General features: G+C 60.2%; 2 protein-coding genes across 3 annotated transcripts; one reads left to right on the top strand and one right to left on the bottom strand.

The window, feature by feature from the left end:
• Positions 1-2: 2 nt before the first annotated feature.
• Positions 3-2,776, bottom strand: LAMTOR2 (late endosomal/lysosomal adaptor, MAPK and MTOR activator 2). The gene is made up of 4 exons (XM_045876614.3): positions 2,569-2,776; positions 2,223-2,385; positions 402-491; positions 3-192 (listed from the first exon to the last, which is right to left on the bottom strand). The coding sequence occupies exons 1-4, from the start codon at positions 2,634-2,636 to the stop codon at positions 136-138; spliced, it is 378 nt and encodes a 125-aa protein (XP_045732570.1). The 5' UTR covers positions 2,637-2,776; the 3' UTR covers positions 3-135.
• Positions 2,777-3,481: 705 nt separating this feature from the next.
• UBQLN4 (ubiquilin 4) lies at positions 3,482-17,093 on the top strand. Of its 2 annotated transcripts, XM_045876612.3 has the most exons (11): positions 3,488-3,680; positions 5,127-5,278; positions 5,711-5,928; positions 6,489-6,751; positions 8,247-8,405; positions 12,023-12,248; positions 13,241-13,380; positions 13,833-13,916; positions 14,043-14,158; positions 14,345-14,531; positions 15,486-17,093. In XM_045876612.3, the coding sequence occupies exons 1-11, from the start codon at positions 3,573-3,575 to the stop codon at positions 15,636-15,638; spliced, it is 1,806 nt and encodes a 601-aa protein (XP_045732568.1). In that variant the 5' UTR covers positions 3,488-3,572; the 3' UTR covers positions 15,639-17,093. The 2 variants fall into 2 exon arrangements, with proteins under 2 accessions (XP_064449790.1, XP_045732568.1); XM_064593720.1 differs by lacking the exon at positions 8,247-8,405 and having other exon boundaries at positions 3,482-3,680.
• Positions 17,094-17,325: the final 232 nt, after the last annotated feature.

The following is a 17,325-nucleotide window of genomic DNA, read 5'->3' as shown; positions in this document are numbered from 1 at the left end:
GATAGGAGTTCAAGTTTATTCTTGGAAAAAACAAAGTCTCACCTTCCCCCCACCACCTGGAAAGGCTTCCCCAGGGGGCCCTGCCCCTCCAAATGGTCATTTATCTTTTTTGACCCCAGCTTCAGCCAAGGCTCATTATGAGGCAGCTACTTGGGTAAGGGGTTCCTCCAGGTACTGCACCAAGGCCTGGGCCTGCAAGAGGGGAGGAGAAATCAGGCCCACACAGGATCTGCCACTAGAGGGATCCCCAATCCAGGCCGGACGCCCGCTGCTGAGCACCCAGCCCCCACCCACTCCTGGGAGTCGGCTCACCGCAGACTCCAAGAAGGTGGTGGGGTAGGAGTGGACAGTGAAGAGCACAAAGGCTGGGCCCACAGTCAGAGGAACGGGTACATACACACCTTGGCCTTGAGCATTCCGAAGCCCACCGTCTCCTTGGCGTACATACACAGCAGAAGGTTGGCCACCCGGGTGATGGCAACACGGCCCTCCTGGTGGGGGGTGATATCGTGGGATGTAGTGTTCCGCTTGGCACCCTTAGCCCTCTCTTTCCCCAAGGGCTCCTCTTCAGGGAGACTATCATCTTCTTCCTTCCATGCCCTGGGCATGGCAGGGGCTTCAGACGAGGGGCTCTGGCCACAGCCCTGGACGTGGGGTCCTGAGCTCAGATTCCAGGGTCAGCACAGCCCCCTGCTAACCAACCTCCCCCGGGAAACTCAACCTCGCAGAAACTTGGTTTCTCTGTGACCCCTGCCTCATCCCAGTTGGTGAGGATGCCAGTACACAGGACGGAGTTTTGAAACTGCAGAGGGCCGTCCAAATGGGTGATATTATTATTACGGGTTCACCCCAAAGACCCTCTAAGGAGTGTGGGAGCAATTAACCTAATGCATAATTCTCTTTTCCCATGGTAAAGTTTTTCAAATTGCAGTTCTGACTCTAGGGTTCCATCAATTGAGGAGGTGGGTCAGTATGAAAAAGAAGAGAAACGGAGTGCACTGCATGTTTGTTTTAGTTGGGGGGGGGTGTGGGCTCTGACTTAACAGCTATTTCTTTGGCTGGGGTGTGGACAAGACGTTGGAAAGCTAGTGCCCTACAGCACCCACTCTAGGTTAGGCACCCAGCAGGAGTCATCAACTGAACTGAAATGGCATCCCTGGTTGGGCATGGGATGAGGATGATGTAGGCAGCCCCGTTACAGTGGAAATCCTCTGGGAAAAGTTCACACTTGGGCCTTTTCAGTTTGGTTCAGCGAACTTTCATTGGGCATTTGCTGTGTGCTGGGAGCCAGGTGCTGCACTCCCTCCCTCTCTGGCCTCACCTCCTACTCATCTCCCCTATTCCCATGCTGCTCCAACTACATCAGCCTCAGGGCCTTTGCACTTGCTGTTCTGCCAGAAATGCTCTTCCCCTAGACGGCCATATGGCTGGCCAACTTCCTTCAGATCTTTAATGAAATGTCACCTTTTCAGTGAGACTGTCCCTGATATGTGCTCCACCTCACTTCCGTTTCGCATAACATTTTCAATATCTCACATCCTAGTGTTTTGACTTACATATATATTTTACAGCACACATAAAACCATAAGCTTCTGTGAGAAGTTAAGGCGGCAGTTTTGGTCCTGTTTGCTAGTTTTTCCCTAATCCTTGAGAACACTGCACAGACCTAAACATGTGTTGGCCGAACAAATACAAAGGTGAGTGAGACCCTTTCTGTTTCCCGGAAATTCACAGTCTAACGGCTACTTCCCCTTTCTGGGCTGCAGCTCCCTCTTCTGCAAACTGAAGGGACGGGCCGAGGATCTGGAGACTCCGCTGTGCTTCTGTGAGCCTGTGACCCGGGGTGACAACACTGTACAGTTTACATCCTTCCGTGTGATCTTCATGACAAGCCTGTGTGCGTGCACTCCTGTTGGGCGGTATTACTGTTCCCACGCTGGAGATGCGGTCAGGAAGTTCAGAGAGCTCAAGTGACTTACCTAGGACTCCACGAATGACAAGTGGCCAGCTGAGGCCAGAAGCCCAGGCAGACACTGGGTCCCCAGCCCCCTCCTCATCACCACTTGCTGCATAGGGCCCTGCCTACCACAATGCTGCAGCAGACCGACTCTTGGTAGCCCGCAGAGATCCTGTCCCTGCCCCTCCAACCATCCAGAGTGGGGTCCAGGAAGCCCCATGGGGATCCCCTTGGGGGACAGAGGGAGTGGCTCCCCTCTCCATACCATGCAGTCCATGAGGATGAATTTGAGATTGTCTTCGTTAAACGCTTGGTTCCCGTTGCGGTCGTAGGCGGCCCAGATGTTGCTGGCGATAGCCGCGGTGACCCGGGCGTCCGTGTCCCCGTAACCGGAGTAGGCCAGCAGAGAGCCCTCGTTATTCAGCAGCCTGGCGAGCGGCGGTAGGAGACAGGGACGTGCTGGGGGCGGCGAGAAAACGCCGGGGCGCTTCCAGAAAGCAGGGGTCTGGGCAGAGCGCGGCCCTTCCCGCCGGCCGCGGCCCCTCTGCCCTCCTCCCTCCCCGAGACCCTTCCCCAGCGCGCCACGGGCTCGCCTCCTCGGCCGCACTCACAGCGTGCTCTGGACACCTCCGGTGTTAGCCTGGCTCAGCACCTGGGTCAAAGCCTTGGGACGCAGCATGCCTGCGGCTCCCGGGCCCGGGCTTCCGCGCCAGGCCCCGAGCTGCCTCCCGCGGCCTCCGCGGGCACCTTCCCGAGCTCCCCGCCGCTCCGGAACTCCGCGCGACCCGGAGGTCCCGGCGCTCTGGGGGGGCGACGCAACACCGCCCCGCCGCGCGGGGCGCCGGGAGTTGTAGTTCCGCGTGGCCTCGCGGCGCACCCTGGGAACTGTAGTTCGCCTTTCCCGGGGAACCACGTGGTCGTTGGGGGGTTAAAGAGCGGGAGCGAAAGGATAGGGGCAGGACTGGAAGGGCGTTTAACAACCCACTCCCCTCCCCGCCACCTCGGGGAGAGAAGAGTGAGTATGCCCGCCTGACAGTCCACGACCAGAAACTGAAAAAAGAAATCCCGGTATTTGTCAGGCACACGTTTGGTTACTTTTCAGAGCAGTTCCCTACGTTAGGCACGACCCTGTGACAGGAGACCAAGGCTCAGAAAGGCCTCTGGAGCCGTACTTAGTAGACTCCGAGCAGGCCACGACCTCCGGGGGCATAGTCAGTCCTAGAGGTGAGACCTTGGGTGGACGTCCAGACGTGGGGGGGTCAGCCTCCGAGTCGGGAGAGGCCCGGGAACCAGGACAAGGCGGCGGCGACAGGGGCGCGGCGTTCTGTCCCGGAGCGGGAGTCACCGCGGAGGCGGCGGGCCAGGACCGGCGGCGGGCCGTCTCGGGGAGCCCGCCCCGCCCCGGCTGCAGTGCCCCCCCCAGGCCGCCCGGGGCGCTGTGGGCGCAGTTGGTCCGGGGGGCGGCGCGGCCGCGGGGAGGGGAGGGGAGGGGAGGGCAGGGCAGGGGAGGGCGGAGGGGCGGAGGCCGGAGCAGAGCCGGCCGGGCGGGCGGCCGGGCGGGGGGGAGGAGGAGGAGCCGGGGCGGGCTGGCGGGCGGCCGGGTGGCGGCGGCGGCATGGCGGAGCCGAGCGCGGCCGAGGCCAGGCCCCCCATTCGGGTCACCGTCAAGACCCCCAAGGACAAGGAGGAAATTGTGATCTGCGACCGAGCCTCCGTCAAGGAGGTAGTACGAGCGGCGGGGGTGGCGGAGGAGGGGTCTGCGGAGAGAGGGGTGGCTCCGAGGCGGTGGGGCGGCGGGCGGGGAGGGTGGGGGCCCCGCGGGATCTCGGAGGGGAGGGAGGGGAGGAGCGGGGCGGGGGGCGTCCTGCGAGGGGCTCCGGCCGGCGCGGCGCGTGCGGCGGACTCGAGGCCGGGGCTCGCCGTGTGGCCTGGGTTGGGGGCGTGGCGGAGAGCTGGGAGGGGGCACCTTGCACCGGGGAGGGGAAGGACTCGGGGTCTGAGGGCGGCGTGCGCCCCGAGGACTGGTCGGGGATTCGAGGGGCCGCGGCCCGGCGGCCTCCGGCCTCGGTGCTGCGCCAGGGGAGCGGGCGGGGGGCGCCCCCGAGTGCTGGGGCGCGGGGCGCTGGACGAGCGTTTCCCTCGGCCCGTATCCGTCCTACCTTTTCAAATCGAGGCGGTTACAGTGGGCCCTCGGCCCCTCCGGGACTTACGGTGTGCAGTAGGTGCTCAATAAAAGTGTGTTGGACGAGTGAATGAGGGAGCACTGCCTGTGTTCGGCGCCCCCCCCCCCCCCCCGTGGCAGCTCCAGAATTTCTCATAGGCGGGGCGGGGCTTAAGATAGGCCATCTGGTGGGAAGGAGGAGATCTGGAAGCTGCCTTGGCTTAGCAAGTGCACTCTTTACTGAGAGTGTCCTGTTTTGGTTTGTTTGGGTTTGCGGGGAGAGCTGATGGATTTGGGGAGTCTGAATCTCCCCAAGCCAGTCTTTAGTGCATTCATGCCCCCCCTCCCCCCATACAAAATGACTGCATTCCAGAACTTACATCCTCTGCCCTGCAGAGCTCAATCTGAAACCAGCTTTGGCTGAGAGGCCGTGTGTTGGGTCAAGAACTGGGGCTTTGGTGTCGAGACCTGAATTCCAGTCCGCCCAGGGCAAGTCACGTAACTGCTCTGATCCTCAGTTTTCTCATCCTGAAAGTGGAGATGATAATTCATATCTATCTCACGGGACTGAGACTCTTAACTCCTGAGTAGTTGCTGCTGTTAGAGATATTTTGGAGTCTGTGTGTTGTCGTTGTTACGAAAAGGCTGGAAGGCAGAGAAACCTGGAGTCTAGAACCGAAGGCTGAAGAGAGACAGGCCTGGGTCCAAGGCTGCTGAAGGAGTTGGGACAGAGAGAGCCACAGGCAGCGCCCTTGTCCTGGGGAGCTGGAGGGAGGGACCGAGGAGGGAGTCTGGAGAACTGGCTGGGCCTTCTAGGCTGGGAGACCCTGGGGTTGAGCCGAGACAGGAGCCTGTCACTGGTCCATCTCTTTGGTTAACAAGGGAGCTGCTCAGTGCCACTGGATGGATGGGGTCTAGACTGCAGAGGGACTTCCCAGACCAGAGGTAGGGTCCCTGGTGGGTGGAGCCCAGGGAGGCTCTGCAGTGACCTCTGCCTCTTGACCACAGTTCAAAGAGGAGATCTCCAGGAGGTTTAAGGCTCAGCAGGATCAGCTGGTCCTGATCTTCGCAGGCAAGATCCTCAAGGACGGGGACACACTGAACCAGCATGGGATCAAGGATGGGCTCACTGTCCATCTGGTCATCAAGACCCCTCAGAAGTAAGTCCAGGAGAGGAGCAGATCCAGCTGCTGACTGGGCCTGTCTTCCCCATCTGGTCCTTGCTTTCTCACCTGTCGCTCACCTGCATGCGGAGGGCCACGCCAGCACCCAGGAAGGTGGCTCTCAGGGATTGCCAGGCAGCCCAACCATCTCCCCTACAGGGGAAAGGAACCTCACCTGCCTCTCCCAGAACGCCCTGCAGGCAGGTGGTCCTTGCTCGGCCTCCGCCCGAGTTCCCCACCCAGCGCCGCCTGCCTCCGCCCGAGTTCCCCACCCAGCGCCGCCTGCCTCCGCCCGATTTCCCCACCCAGCCCCGCCTGTGGGTGCCTTCGGAGTTGGCTTACTCGGTAGGGCAGGGGCTGCACCTAAAGGAACTGCGTGTCTTCCCTTTCCTGTTCACTTCAGCCAGGACTTTCTTCCTCTGTCCTCAGGGCTCCAGATCCAGCTGCCGCCACTGCTTCTTCTCCCTCCACTCCAGACCCTGCCTCAGCACCCTCCACCACGCCCGCTTCGCCTGCCACCCCTGCCCAGCCCTCCACCTCGGGCAGTACCACTTCAGATGCCGGCAGCGGCAGCCGGAGGAGCAGTGGGGGGGGTCCCTCCCCGGGGGCTGGGGAGGGACCCCCCAGTGCTACTGCATCCATACTCTGTAAGCCCTCAGGGAGGAGGGCACCGTCCTGTCTGGGGCTAGGGAGGCGGGGAGAGCCAAGAGGAGGCAGAAACGTGGCCCCTGCTTCTGGTCGGATGGGGATGGGGACCCCTGGACATGGCGTTCCAGACACTGGTGCTTGGGCAAAGCAGGGGAGGAGGCCAGTCTACCAGGGCCTCCCCGAGGAGGGGAGCGTGGATGAGCGTTCAGAGGGAGGGGCGGAATGGGGTTGGGGATGTGGAGAACGCAGGGTGAGGATGTTGGAGTTTGGGGACAAGGGGGGTCCAGCAGCAGCTAGCTGGGGAATATTTACTGCTGATTGAGCAGCCCCCCACTGGTCACCCTCTCTGTGCTGTGCCCGGCTCTCAGCCTCTGCCTCCAGAGAGGTCTCGGTCCACTGGGCTCCCATCTGCAGTGGGGCAGGGCTGGGGCCGGGGGAGGGATTGGGAGGGGAGGGGAGAGAAGCAGGCGAGGCTCCTCAGGGAGACCTGAGCGCAGTGGCTGTGGCCAGGTGGGGGCAGGGGCTTGTGGCCCACTGTGACCCCGGCCCCTCCCCGCAGCTGGCTTTGGGGGCATCCTGGGCCTGGGCAGCCTGGGCCTGGGCTCTGCCAACTTTATGGAGCTGCAGCAGCGGATGCAGAGGCAGCTGATGTCCAACCCCGAGATGCTGTCGCAGATCATGGAGAACCCCCTGGTCCAGGACATGATGTCTAACCCCGACCTGATGCGCCACATGATCATGGCCAACCCCCAGATGCAGCAGCTGATGGAGCGGAACCCTGAGATCAGCCACATGCTCAACAACCCGGAGCTCATGAGGCAGGTAGGTGTGAGAGAAGGTCGGTGTGGGGGCGGGCAGGACACAAACCCGGAGGGCACCGGCCGGGCCGCCTTGTCCTGCGTCGGCTTGTGTGTGTACTTGCTCACCCAGCAGCCGTGCTGTGAACGCTGGGGGTGTCGGTCTGGCTTTCCGGGAACTTCGGGTCTCAAAGGGAAGTGGGACTCGTAGGCACGCAGCTGTAATGCAGTGGGGTTGGTGCTATCATATAGTCGCAGGGTCCCCCGGGGGCACAGAGAGGGGCTCCCGACCCTGCCCTGAGACCCAGAGGAGGAAAAAGGGGAGAGCGTTCAGGGCTGAGGGACCGCAGGTGCAAAGGCCGGGGGGCGCTTGGGGAGCCTGGGGCTGGGCAGGGCCGGTGGCTGACGGAGACCCCGCAGAGGCAGTTCCGTGTTGGCCTTCAGGAGCTGCGTCTTATGGCCCAGGGCAGGGGGGGCCAGGGAAAGACGAGGGCAGCAGGGCTGTGGGCACCGGGGCCGGGCTCATCGGAAGATCAGTTCCTTCAGCGCGAGGATCTGCAAGTGTTTTCTTCACTGTCCAGAGCGGTGCCTGGCGTGCGGAGGTCCCTTGGCAAACAGTGAGGGCAGGAGTCACGGGGTGAGGAGTCAGGTCCCACCTTAGACATAAAGGTGTTTCAGAGACGCAAGTGCAGAGCGGACTTGGGAGTAAGGACTGGGAAGGCGTCCCCAGTCGGGCACGGACAGGCAGGAGCTATGCGGTCATGTGTGTCGTGGGGGCTTGTCCCCTGGGGCTGACGCGGGCCGGCCCTTACTGACACTGAGCTGTTGGCTCCAGAGAGAAAGCCCCCATGCTCTGGCTGGGCCAGAGACCTTGGGCCGGGGTTAGAGAGTGTTGGCAGCGCTGTGCTGGCTTGAATGCCTCCCCTCCCCGACTTGTGGCCATCTGCCAGGAACCACAGTATGATCTTGGGCAGACAGACCCACCTGGCCTCGAAACCTGGCTTCACCGCTCACTGGCTCCGGGTCCCCAGGGAGTCTCAGCCTATTTTCTCATCCGCAGTATAGGGACAGAAGTACCTCCTTGGGACAAGTATTGTGGGGATCCCATGACTTCAGTTGTGCACATGGCTTTGCCTGGTGTCTGTATGTCGTAGGCGCTCAATAGATGTTGATCTCCTCTGCTGCCTCCTCTTCCTTCTCATGTCCTTTCTTACTCGGTTTCCTTTTGCTCCCTGACACCTGGGCCTCCTGAACCCGAGGAAGGGGAGCTGTGGCCCTCACCCTGTCCGGGATCACTGTACCACAATACAGAAAGCCGGATACCCACAGGGAGGCAGGGCTGGAGCCAAGGTGGCTGTAGCAGAAGGAAGTCCAACTTAGCTGACCCGCTGCCTCTGTGGGGTGGTTCCTGGGCCCTGGCCCCTAGTCCCGATGCAGACCCCCTCCTCAGGGCCCACCCTTGTCCAAGCTTGGTACCCCCCAGTTTCCAGGGTTCTTCCTGTCTCTCCCTTCTCTACCAGACCATGGAACTGGCTCGGAATCCAGCCATGATGCAAGAAATGATGCGGAACCAGGACCGGGCCCTGAGCAACCTGGAGAGCATCCCTGGGGGGTATAATGCCCTCCGCCGCATGTACACAGACATCCAGGAGCCGATGTTCAGTGCTGCCCGGGAACAGGTGGGGCCGGGGGCCAGGCTGTGGGAGGGCTGCTGGGGCTCAGGAGTCCCTCCCCCAGACTCAGGCAAGCCTGGGGTGCTGTCCGCTCCTCCTTTCTGATCTAGCCCTGCGAGAGTGGGCCTTGGCTAGAAGCAGTTCTCACGGCAGAGGCAGGGATGGCCCAGCTCTGCCTGTGGGGGAGACAGTAGGGCAGAAGGTAGCAGAATTCCCTGGAGACGAGGGGAGGGGTGGGGCATAGCGTCCAAGGGATCTGACAGCCTCGTGCACCAGGGGCTCAAAGGTGGTGGGGCAGATCTGGAGGGAGACAGTCGACCCCAGCACAGTGTGTCTCAAGTGCAGTCCACGGATCACCTGCATCAGCATCACCCAGGGGGCTTGTCGATAATCCCGGGCCCCTCCTTTGAGCTATTTATTGATTCAGTCTCTGGAATCAGGCTTGGGAAGTTGCACTTTTGAAAGTGCCTTATGAATTCTTCCAACCACATAAAAAGTACAGACAAAAAGACGGCATCCTTTTGTATCCACATTGCCCTAACGCGTTGCCGTACGTGGAGCCTCGGTGCTTTTTGGCTCTTTTTTTAAGTTTAACGTATACTGAATACATTATACATTTACACACTTCAAAGTTCCCAAGTTATGCAAAGTAAACAAAAGGAATCCTTTTATTTCCATCTCCCAGCCACCTCTTTTCCACCCCAGAGATAACTAATGTTAGTATTTTTTAGAGTTTCCTGGACATGTTTAATACTTGCAAACAAGACGTTACAGATAGAATCGCAGCCTTCACGTGTTCCCTGCCCCATTTTACCCCTTTCGCTCTCCAGAGAGAACCAGCACCCTTAAGTGGGTATTTACCATTTCAATTCTTTTATGGCCTGTGTTCGTATCCATAAATAACTTAGAGCATTGATTTGCATATTTTTAAACCTCATAGAAGTGGTAGCCTGCTGTTCATATAATTTTTAACTTGCTTTTTCAAAACGTTTAAAAAATGTTTTATTGGAGAATAATATGGCTTCAGAAAGGTCACACTGAACACACCCCCCAAATAGTGCCCGGGTGGGAGGGTGGGGTCTCATGTTACTTTTTCCTGGTGGAAGAGAAAAGCCCCATATCCTGAGTGGTTCATGCTATCCCGACAGATTTCCTTGCTCATGCTGTCTCTGGCCTACAGCAAATCTCCACAAATAAGTGTGTGTCTTGCTGACTCTACAAGTTCCACTGGTCTGTTTGTCTGTCCCTACGGTGATACCACATTTTCTTAATTAAGTCTGGGTACCTGGTAGAGTAAACCCCCCACCTTATTTTCCAACATCTTCTTGGTTATTCTTGGCATTGCTCTTTCAAATTTTAGAAAGTGCTTATAGGGTTCAACTATGAGTTTTTTAAAGAATTTTTTTAAAGATTTTATTTATTTGAGAGAGTGAGAGAGAGTACGAGAGGGAGGAGGGTCAGAGGGAGAAGCAGACTCCCACTGAGCAGGGAGCCTGACGCGGGGCTCCATCCCAGGGCCCCGGGATCATGACCTGAGCCGAAGGCAGATGCTTAACCGACTGAACCACCCAGGCGCCCCTGAAAGAATTTATTTTAATAAAAAGTTATATAAAGAAAAAAGGAACTTATTTATTTTAAATTATTTTTAAGTATTTAATTAAAAATATACATCAAAGTAATGCATGCACCTGGTTAAAAAAAATCCAGTAGCTGCGAAGGGCTTCTAATAAGCCCTCTGGCTAATTCTGATCCACACTAGGCTGTAGGAACCACTGGAACAGTTGGAAGAAGGGAGATTTGGCGTCAGCAAACTGGGGTTCAGATCCCTGGCCACCATTTTTAGTGGTATGGGTTTAAGTGAGTTGCTCCACCTTTCTGAGTCTTAGCTTCCATGTTTTCAGACTTGAGGCAACGTATTAAAGCAGCAGTTCTTGATCATTTTGGCCTCAGGACCACCTTAGACGCTTAAGAATTACTGAGGACCCCAAAGAGCTTTTGTTTCTGTGGGTTAGATCTATCAATATTCACTGCATCTGAAATTAAGACTGAGAAACATAAGGAATGTTTATTAATTCATCTTAAAATCAGAGTAAATCAGCTACACGTTCACATAAACAGCATGTTCTTTTAAAAAATAACTTCATTTTCCTAAACAAAACTTGAGCAGACAGTGGCCTTGTTTTAATGTTTGCAGACTTCTTTACTGCACAACGGCTGGACTCGCAGCTCGGCTTCTGCGTTCGGTCCGTTGCAATGTCACATGTCATGTAGCCTCTGGAAAAGGCCATTGAACACTGATGAAGACAACAAAAGTGAAAAAAAGCACATAGCACCTCAGAACTACAAAAACAGTGCTAAGCCTTGCAGGGGTCCCAGGACCACACTTTGAGAACTGGTATCTTGGAGGGCTACTGTAAACATTAGAATAAATGTGCCAGGCACATAGTAGGTGCTCAATAAATGGCTGCTGTCATTGCTAGAGGGAGGTCAGAAAGAGGTTCGGTCCAGAGAGCATGCCGGAAACAACGGGGCCCAGAACCCAGCGGTGGTGGGTGCAGGGCGAGTCACCAGGCAGGACATCGGAAGCAGGGACAGCACCTGAGGCTGTGGCGTGCGGACCCTGGCCTGCTGGCCTGTTGTCAGCAGGCATCTGGTCAGGTGGAAGAAGCGCAGTGCAGGGCCGCAGGGTCCTGGGTGAGCTCTGGTCCCCGCGACCCACTTTGAGTAAGCAGGAAGCCCCGTGGTGAGGAGCGGCTGAGGCTGCTCAGGTACCTCCTGCTTAGGTGAGGGCCACCCGGGACCTCAGGAGAGGGAGCCTGAGCAGGGGCACAGGGTGTGGACTCCGTCAGCAAGCCCACCCCTGCACAGAGCTCCTTCCTGGGTGCGGTGGATCTGGAGGGAGGAACTTTCGGGGCTGCCTCGGGCAGCACACTATGTGATGGGGTACAGACCCCGAGGTGGGTGACACAGCCGAGGGGGCCTGTTTAGCTGCAGGAAGGAGACTGAGGAGGAGGAGACCGTGTGGGGGAAGCAGCGGAGGGAGGGCATGCTCAGCCAGAGATGTGCTCCACTGAGGGGCTCGGCTGTGTGCGCCTCGGTGGACAGAATGCCACTTAGGGCACCTGGGGGGCGGGTGGTGGGGAGTGGGTGCTGGACCAAGATGGCTGGAAAAGGGGAAGCCTAGAGGCAGATCAGGGCTGAGACAGAGCAGGCTCCCACCAAGCCAACGATCACTTATTCTAATGTCAGGGGAGGGGTGCAAAGGGGACCTTGTCTCTGCCCCTTGAGAGCTAAGGAAGACAAATACGTCGCTACACAGCGGGAAGGGTGCACATCAAGTCCCACAGGGCACAGAGGAGACTAGAGACTGAATGTTTAGAGGCGCCGGGGGAGGCGGGAAGTTTCCAGCTGCCTGAGGGGTGTTGTGACCGGGTGGCCAGCACTGGCCAGTTCCCACCCTGCAGGATGAGGGGGGCGCTGCCCGTTTTGAGCTGCCCTCCGGGGTCTGAGGCCCCTGTCCCTTTGCCAGGGAGGGGAGGCTGTTAGGTGAGAGGACACAGAGGGCCTGGCCCTTACCCCTGCTTTGTTTCAGTCCTTAACCCAGAACCTTTCCCTCCTCCCAGTTTGGCAACAATCCCTTCTCTTCCCTGGCCGGGAACTCCGACAGCTCATCCTCCCAGCCTCTGCGGACTGAGAACCGAGAGCCCCTCCCTAACCCCTGGAGCCCCTCGCCCCCTACCTCCCAGGCCCCCGGGTCCGGGGGGGAGGGCACCGGAGGATCGGGGACCAGCCAGGTGCACCCGACAGTCTCGAACCCCTTTGGGATCAATGCGGCTAGCCTGGGGTCAGGTATGTCCTAGGGTGGAAGGAGCTTAGTGGGGTCACCAGGGTGGTCCCTCTGCCCCAGGACTGAATGGGGCTCACACTGCTCCAGAATATTGCAGACAGGTGAGACTGTGTTGAGGCCACAGAGGGGGCTCTGCAGCCTCGGAGGCTGCGGGGTGGTGTGGGCTGTGTTTCCTGCCCCTGGGAGCAGCCTGGGTAATGGCTCACGAATAAAGCAGGCCCACCTCCTAAGCTCCTGCGGCCCTGCTGGAACCATCCAGCATCATCAGTGGGTCAGACTGGGGAGGAGCAGGTGGGGGAGGACTCGGGGCACACCTGGGGCAGGCAGGTATGAGGCTGGGGGAGAGGCATGTGCAGATCTGCCATGGACAGAAGTGGGGGTTATGCACTGCAAATCCTTGGGGATGCCCCATGAATCTGGACTGTGGCCGTACATATGACCCTGGGGGTGTCTTTAGTAGATGCCCTGATTTCTCTGCCCTGGGCTGGGGGGGTGGGGGGCGCACCTTGATCCAAAAGTCCCTTCCCCTCCTTGTGCTTCAGCTCCCTTATTTGTAAAATCAGGGGTTTGAACCTGATCCATGGCTTTAAAATTGTGCTCCAGTCCTGGGGTGTCTGGACCAGCCCCAGGAGAAGGAAGGACAGAGTGGGAGGGGCTCCAGCCCTCCTGCCAGGCTCTGAGCAGACCGTTGGCATACTTGGTTTTTGAGCGAGATCTGGTTTGAGGAAAGGGCCTCTGCCACTAGGCACAGGTCTGCTAACCGCGAGTCCGGGGGACCGGAGCCTGTGTCAGGGACAGCCGGGGGCGTGGCCGAGACCCAGGTCCCAGCCGCAGCAGGGAAAGGGATGCACACCCCTGTACTGGGGGCCGTGTTATCGCTGCCGTTCTGAACTGCGTCACCACCCAGCGTCGCAAGCAGGGAGACGGAAGGGCAGCATCTGGTTTCCATCTGGACCCCTTTTCTCCTGTTCCGTTGTTTTCCTCCTTGTGCCAGGGGTGTTCAACAGCCCAGAGATGCAGGCCCTCCTCCAGCAGATCTCGGAAAACCCCCAGCTGATGCAGAATGTGATTTCAGCTCCCTACATGCGCAGCATGATGCAGACGCTGGCCCAGAACCCCGACTTCGCTGCTCAGGTACGGAGCTGCCTCCAGGGGGGCGCGCTGGGGGCGGTGACTGGCGCTGGTCAGGTCAGTCCCGAGCCAGACCGCGGGGCGGGCGTCTTAGGCCCACCGCCTCTGAGCTAAGCCCTTTACGAGCCTCCCTCCTGGTTTGTTTGCTGTGAGTGCTCATGGCGGTGGCTCCTCCCTCACGGAGTTGTGCGGGCTCCGGGAGTGCATACGAGGAAAGTGCGCAGAAGGCGGCTGGCGCAGCGTGAGCACCGTGAACTTGCAGAACTGCTGCCAGCACCAGGGTGGGGCTGGGTGCCCTGGCTCGCGGCCCGGAGTGTGGCTCCATCTCCTCCCGCTGCCCCACGTCGGCCTCCGGGGGACCCCGAGACCCACACTTCCCGCAGTGGTGAGGGTGCTGGGGGGCGATTCTTGGGGAGGGCGGGCCCAGGCCTCCCCTGCTGCCCTCCCCCCTGCAGATGATGGTGAATGTGCCGCTCTTTGCGGGGAACCCCCAGCTCCAGGAGCAGCTGCGCCTTCAGCTCCCCATCTTCCTCCAGCAGGTGCGTGAGGGGCCAGGAGTGGCGGCTGGGGGGGTTGAAGGGCAGGGCAGAGCTCTGGCCTCGGGCTTGGGTGGCCTCCCGCATCCTGCCACCTCCCACCGCCTTCCTGTGCCTGTTTCCCGCCAGATGCAGAACCCGGAGTCCCTCTCTGTCCTCACCAACCCCCGCGCCATGCAGGCCCTGCTGCAGATCCAGCAGGGCCTGCAGACCCTGCAGACCGAGGCCCCTGGGCTGGTACCCAGGTGAGGGGGGCCGGGGGGGGGGCAGCGAGGTGTGGGTTCCTCCTCCCAACCCCCTCCCCTGGCGCTCCCCGCTGCCACTGTGTGTCCGAGGGTCTGCTCTCCTCCCTCCGCTCTTCCTTCTGCACCTCACGCGCCCGTCCGTTTCTCAGAGGCTGCCTCCCACCTCTTGGTCTCTCCTGCCTGCAGCCTTGGCTCCTTTGGGATGTCCCGGACCCCGGCACCCCCGGCAGGCAGCAACACCGGGGCCGCGCCCGAGGCCCCCACCTCCTCGCCGGCACCCCCTGCCACGTCTCCTCCAGCAGGGGCCTCCGGTGCCCAGCAGCAGCTCATGCAGCAGATGGTCCAGCTGTTGGCTGGCGGTGGGAGCTCACAGGTACGCGGGGCGGCCGGCGCAGGGGGCCGAGCAGCAGAATGGAGACAGCGGAGCGCTCGGGGTCAGCCAGCCCCGCGCTCCTCGGGTCCTAGGCGGCCACTTGCTGGCCTTGCGGGGGTTGCCGCCATCCCCAAGTTCCGTTTCCACAGCCGTGGAGTGGGGCTGGGAACAGTGACCGTCCCACTGGCTGCCAGGCACCGCTCTGAGTGCTCCGTGGGAGCGCGCGTTCGCGCTGAGCCTCACCACGCCTTGTCAGCGAGCTGCATCTCTGTCGTAAGGGGAAAAGGGAGGCGCAGAGAGGTGAAGTGCCTCGCTCAGAGTCCCCCAGCCAGTAAGTCGGTAACGGAGCCGAGATCCCAGCCCCGGCATGTGGCTCCGGAATGTGCGCCTCAGCCACCGTGCCCCGGCCCTGGTGCTGGTATCGTAGGGCTCCTGGAAACTGAAGCCCTGTGGCTCTGAGGCTGGGGAGGAGTGTCCTGGGGCATGGGGTCCCTAGAGCCCTGGACCACAAAGGCAAGGCCAGGGCGTTGGCTGAGGAGTAGGGTAGACCTCAGGCGAGGCCCTTCACCTTTCTCTGGCCTCTCTCATGGCTCCGTGTGTGGACACGGCCGGGGCCAGAGCACATGTAGAGCGTGCGTCTTCCTGACTGCAGAGTGTTCGGCTCCCAGAGTGCCACGAACACGTCCAGAGCGCTGATGGAAAGAGTTAGGAGCATGGGCTGATCTGTTTGAAATGTCCGGAAAGACGTACCCCCCTTCTGTTACACGGTCGTTTCGTGGCCTGGGGAGCAGCCTCCTTGGCCCCTGTTGGCAGCTCACCCCGCCCTGCCCACTGGTTGACCCTGAGGATGTGCGAGAAGACCTACTGCTCCCCTTCCCTCGGCCGCACACCTCAGATTCGACTGGGCCCCGGGGGGGGGTTCCCCCCCCCACCTCACAAGGCCTGTCCCTCCAGGTGCAGACGCCAGAAGTGAGGTTCCAGCAGCAGCTGGACCAGCTCCACTCCATGGGCTTCATCAACCGTGAGGCCAACCTGCAGGCCCTCATTGCTACCGGAGGGGACGTCAACGCGGCCATCGAGAGACTCCTGGGCTCGCAGCTCTCCTAACCGCCCGGCCGCACCACCCGCCTGCCCCCTCCCTCTGTGCCTGCCGTCCCCATCTTCTCCCTGTCCCTCCAGACAGCAGGCTGGCTTCAGGGCCGCGGGCCTGGCCCCGGAGCTCTGAGAATTGTGGGTTTACTTGCACATCTCTTACAGAGTCTTCTATCCGGGTCCCGCTTGAGCGGGGCTGCGTGAGCCGTTTTCCAGCGTCGTGGGCCGGCCCCAGCTCCTGGCCCTGCCGCCAGCCTGCAGACATCCCGGTGGTGGCGTGGGGTTGGCAGGGGGACTGCCATCTGCTCTGCGGGGACGGGGTGTTCCTCCGGGGCCTAGGGTTTGGCTTGTATGGTTCCTTGTGGGGACTCTTCCTTCTCTCCGCCCCCTCCTCCCACCGGCAGCCTGATCCGAGCTGGGGTCACACACCCGGAGGGAGGGGCAGGGGACAGGCTGCCTTTTCCTCCTCACCCCCTGTCCTGGTCCCTTCATCCAGGCTTTGTTGGGATGTCCCGAGAGAGGAGATGCCTGTCCTCCCTCTCTAAAGGGGGAGGCGACCGCCCTCTCTGTACAAGGAACTAACAAGCCCCGGACCAGCTCCATGGAGATTTGCTAGAGGAAGGGAAGGGGGAGAAGGACCCAAGTCAAAGGCTCAGAAGTTGGAATTGACACTTGGGGAACGGAAGCCCTAGTAGCTGTTTTAGGCGGGAGCGCGCAGGCTCAGGCCTGGCAGAGAAGGCCTAGAGATGCTCACAAACTGGAGCTGCAGGAAGGGGCTCACAGGGGTCCTACCGGCTCCGGGGCCAGGACCTGCTGGTGTCCCCAGGTACCACTGGTTTGAGCCCCCCTCAAAAGACATGAAGGGCTTGGGGTCTGTCTCAGCAGGGGGTGTGTGTGCTGGGGAAGCACACACACATGCTCCGTGAGTTGCACAGGAGGGTGGGTTCTTTGTTGATTGCTGGTTCCGAGCTCTCTCCCACCACAGAGGAGTGGGCGAAAGGGCCAGTCTGGGGCGAGAATACATACAGGCCGGCCAGCCAGCCAGGCCCCTCGGGTACCCGAGGGTAGTGCGGTTGCCCCTCCCAAAGCTGTCAGGGCTGTGAGCAGCACCCCTCCCACCCCTCCCCTCCTTGCTGTTGGGGGTAGTACAGCAGTCTCTCCCCTGCAGTCCCTGGCCTTTGGAGTCTTCACTGTTTCTTCCAGGCCTATTTGAGGAAGGAAAGGAGAGGGCGGCAGCCATGCCTTTGATCTGGAGTTGGACGTCGCTCTGTTGGAGCGCAGAGAAGGCTCTTCTCTCCGCTGCGTAGGCCGGCTGCTCGGAGTTCCCACGGCCGAGCGTGCGGAAGGGAGAGCAGCAGAATCTTCTCCAGATGGGAAAGGGCCCCGAGCAGTCCAGAGAGGATGTCTGTGTGGCTCCCCCACTCCCCGAAGTCCACACTGGCCTTTGTAAATAAATGACGTGGTCTTTGATGTCTTGGAGTTTGTTTTCTGGGGGAGAGGAGGCTGGCTGACGACAACTTGGTTCGAGGGGGTTTTTATAAAGTGGGATCTGGAGGAAGTGGCAGTTGGGTTCAGTGGGCAGAGGTGAAGGGAGAGCTGGTGGAACTCAGTCGGGGGCTCAGAGCCGGGAAGGGCTGCGCAGCGCCAGTCCCCATCCCCCGCTCCCGGCGGAGAGGAGTGTAGAAAGGTCCTTCCTCCCTCT

Source organism: Mirounga angustirostris, unplaced genomic scaffold (genome assembly GCF_029215605.1).
Source record: "Mirounga angustirostris isolate CCGP_5_RB_7025 unplaced genomic scaffold, mMirAng1.0.hap1 SCAF_6, whole genome shotgun sequence".
Taxonomy (NCBI): Eukaryota; Metazoa; Chordata; class Mammalia; order Carnivora; family Phocidae; genus Mirounga; species Mirounga angustirostris.
Note: the sequence above shows the minus strand (reverse complement) of the source record. Positions and strands in the feature narration are given on the sequence as shown.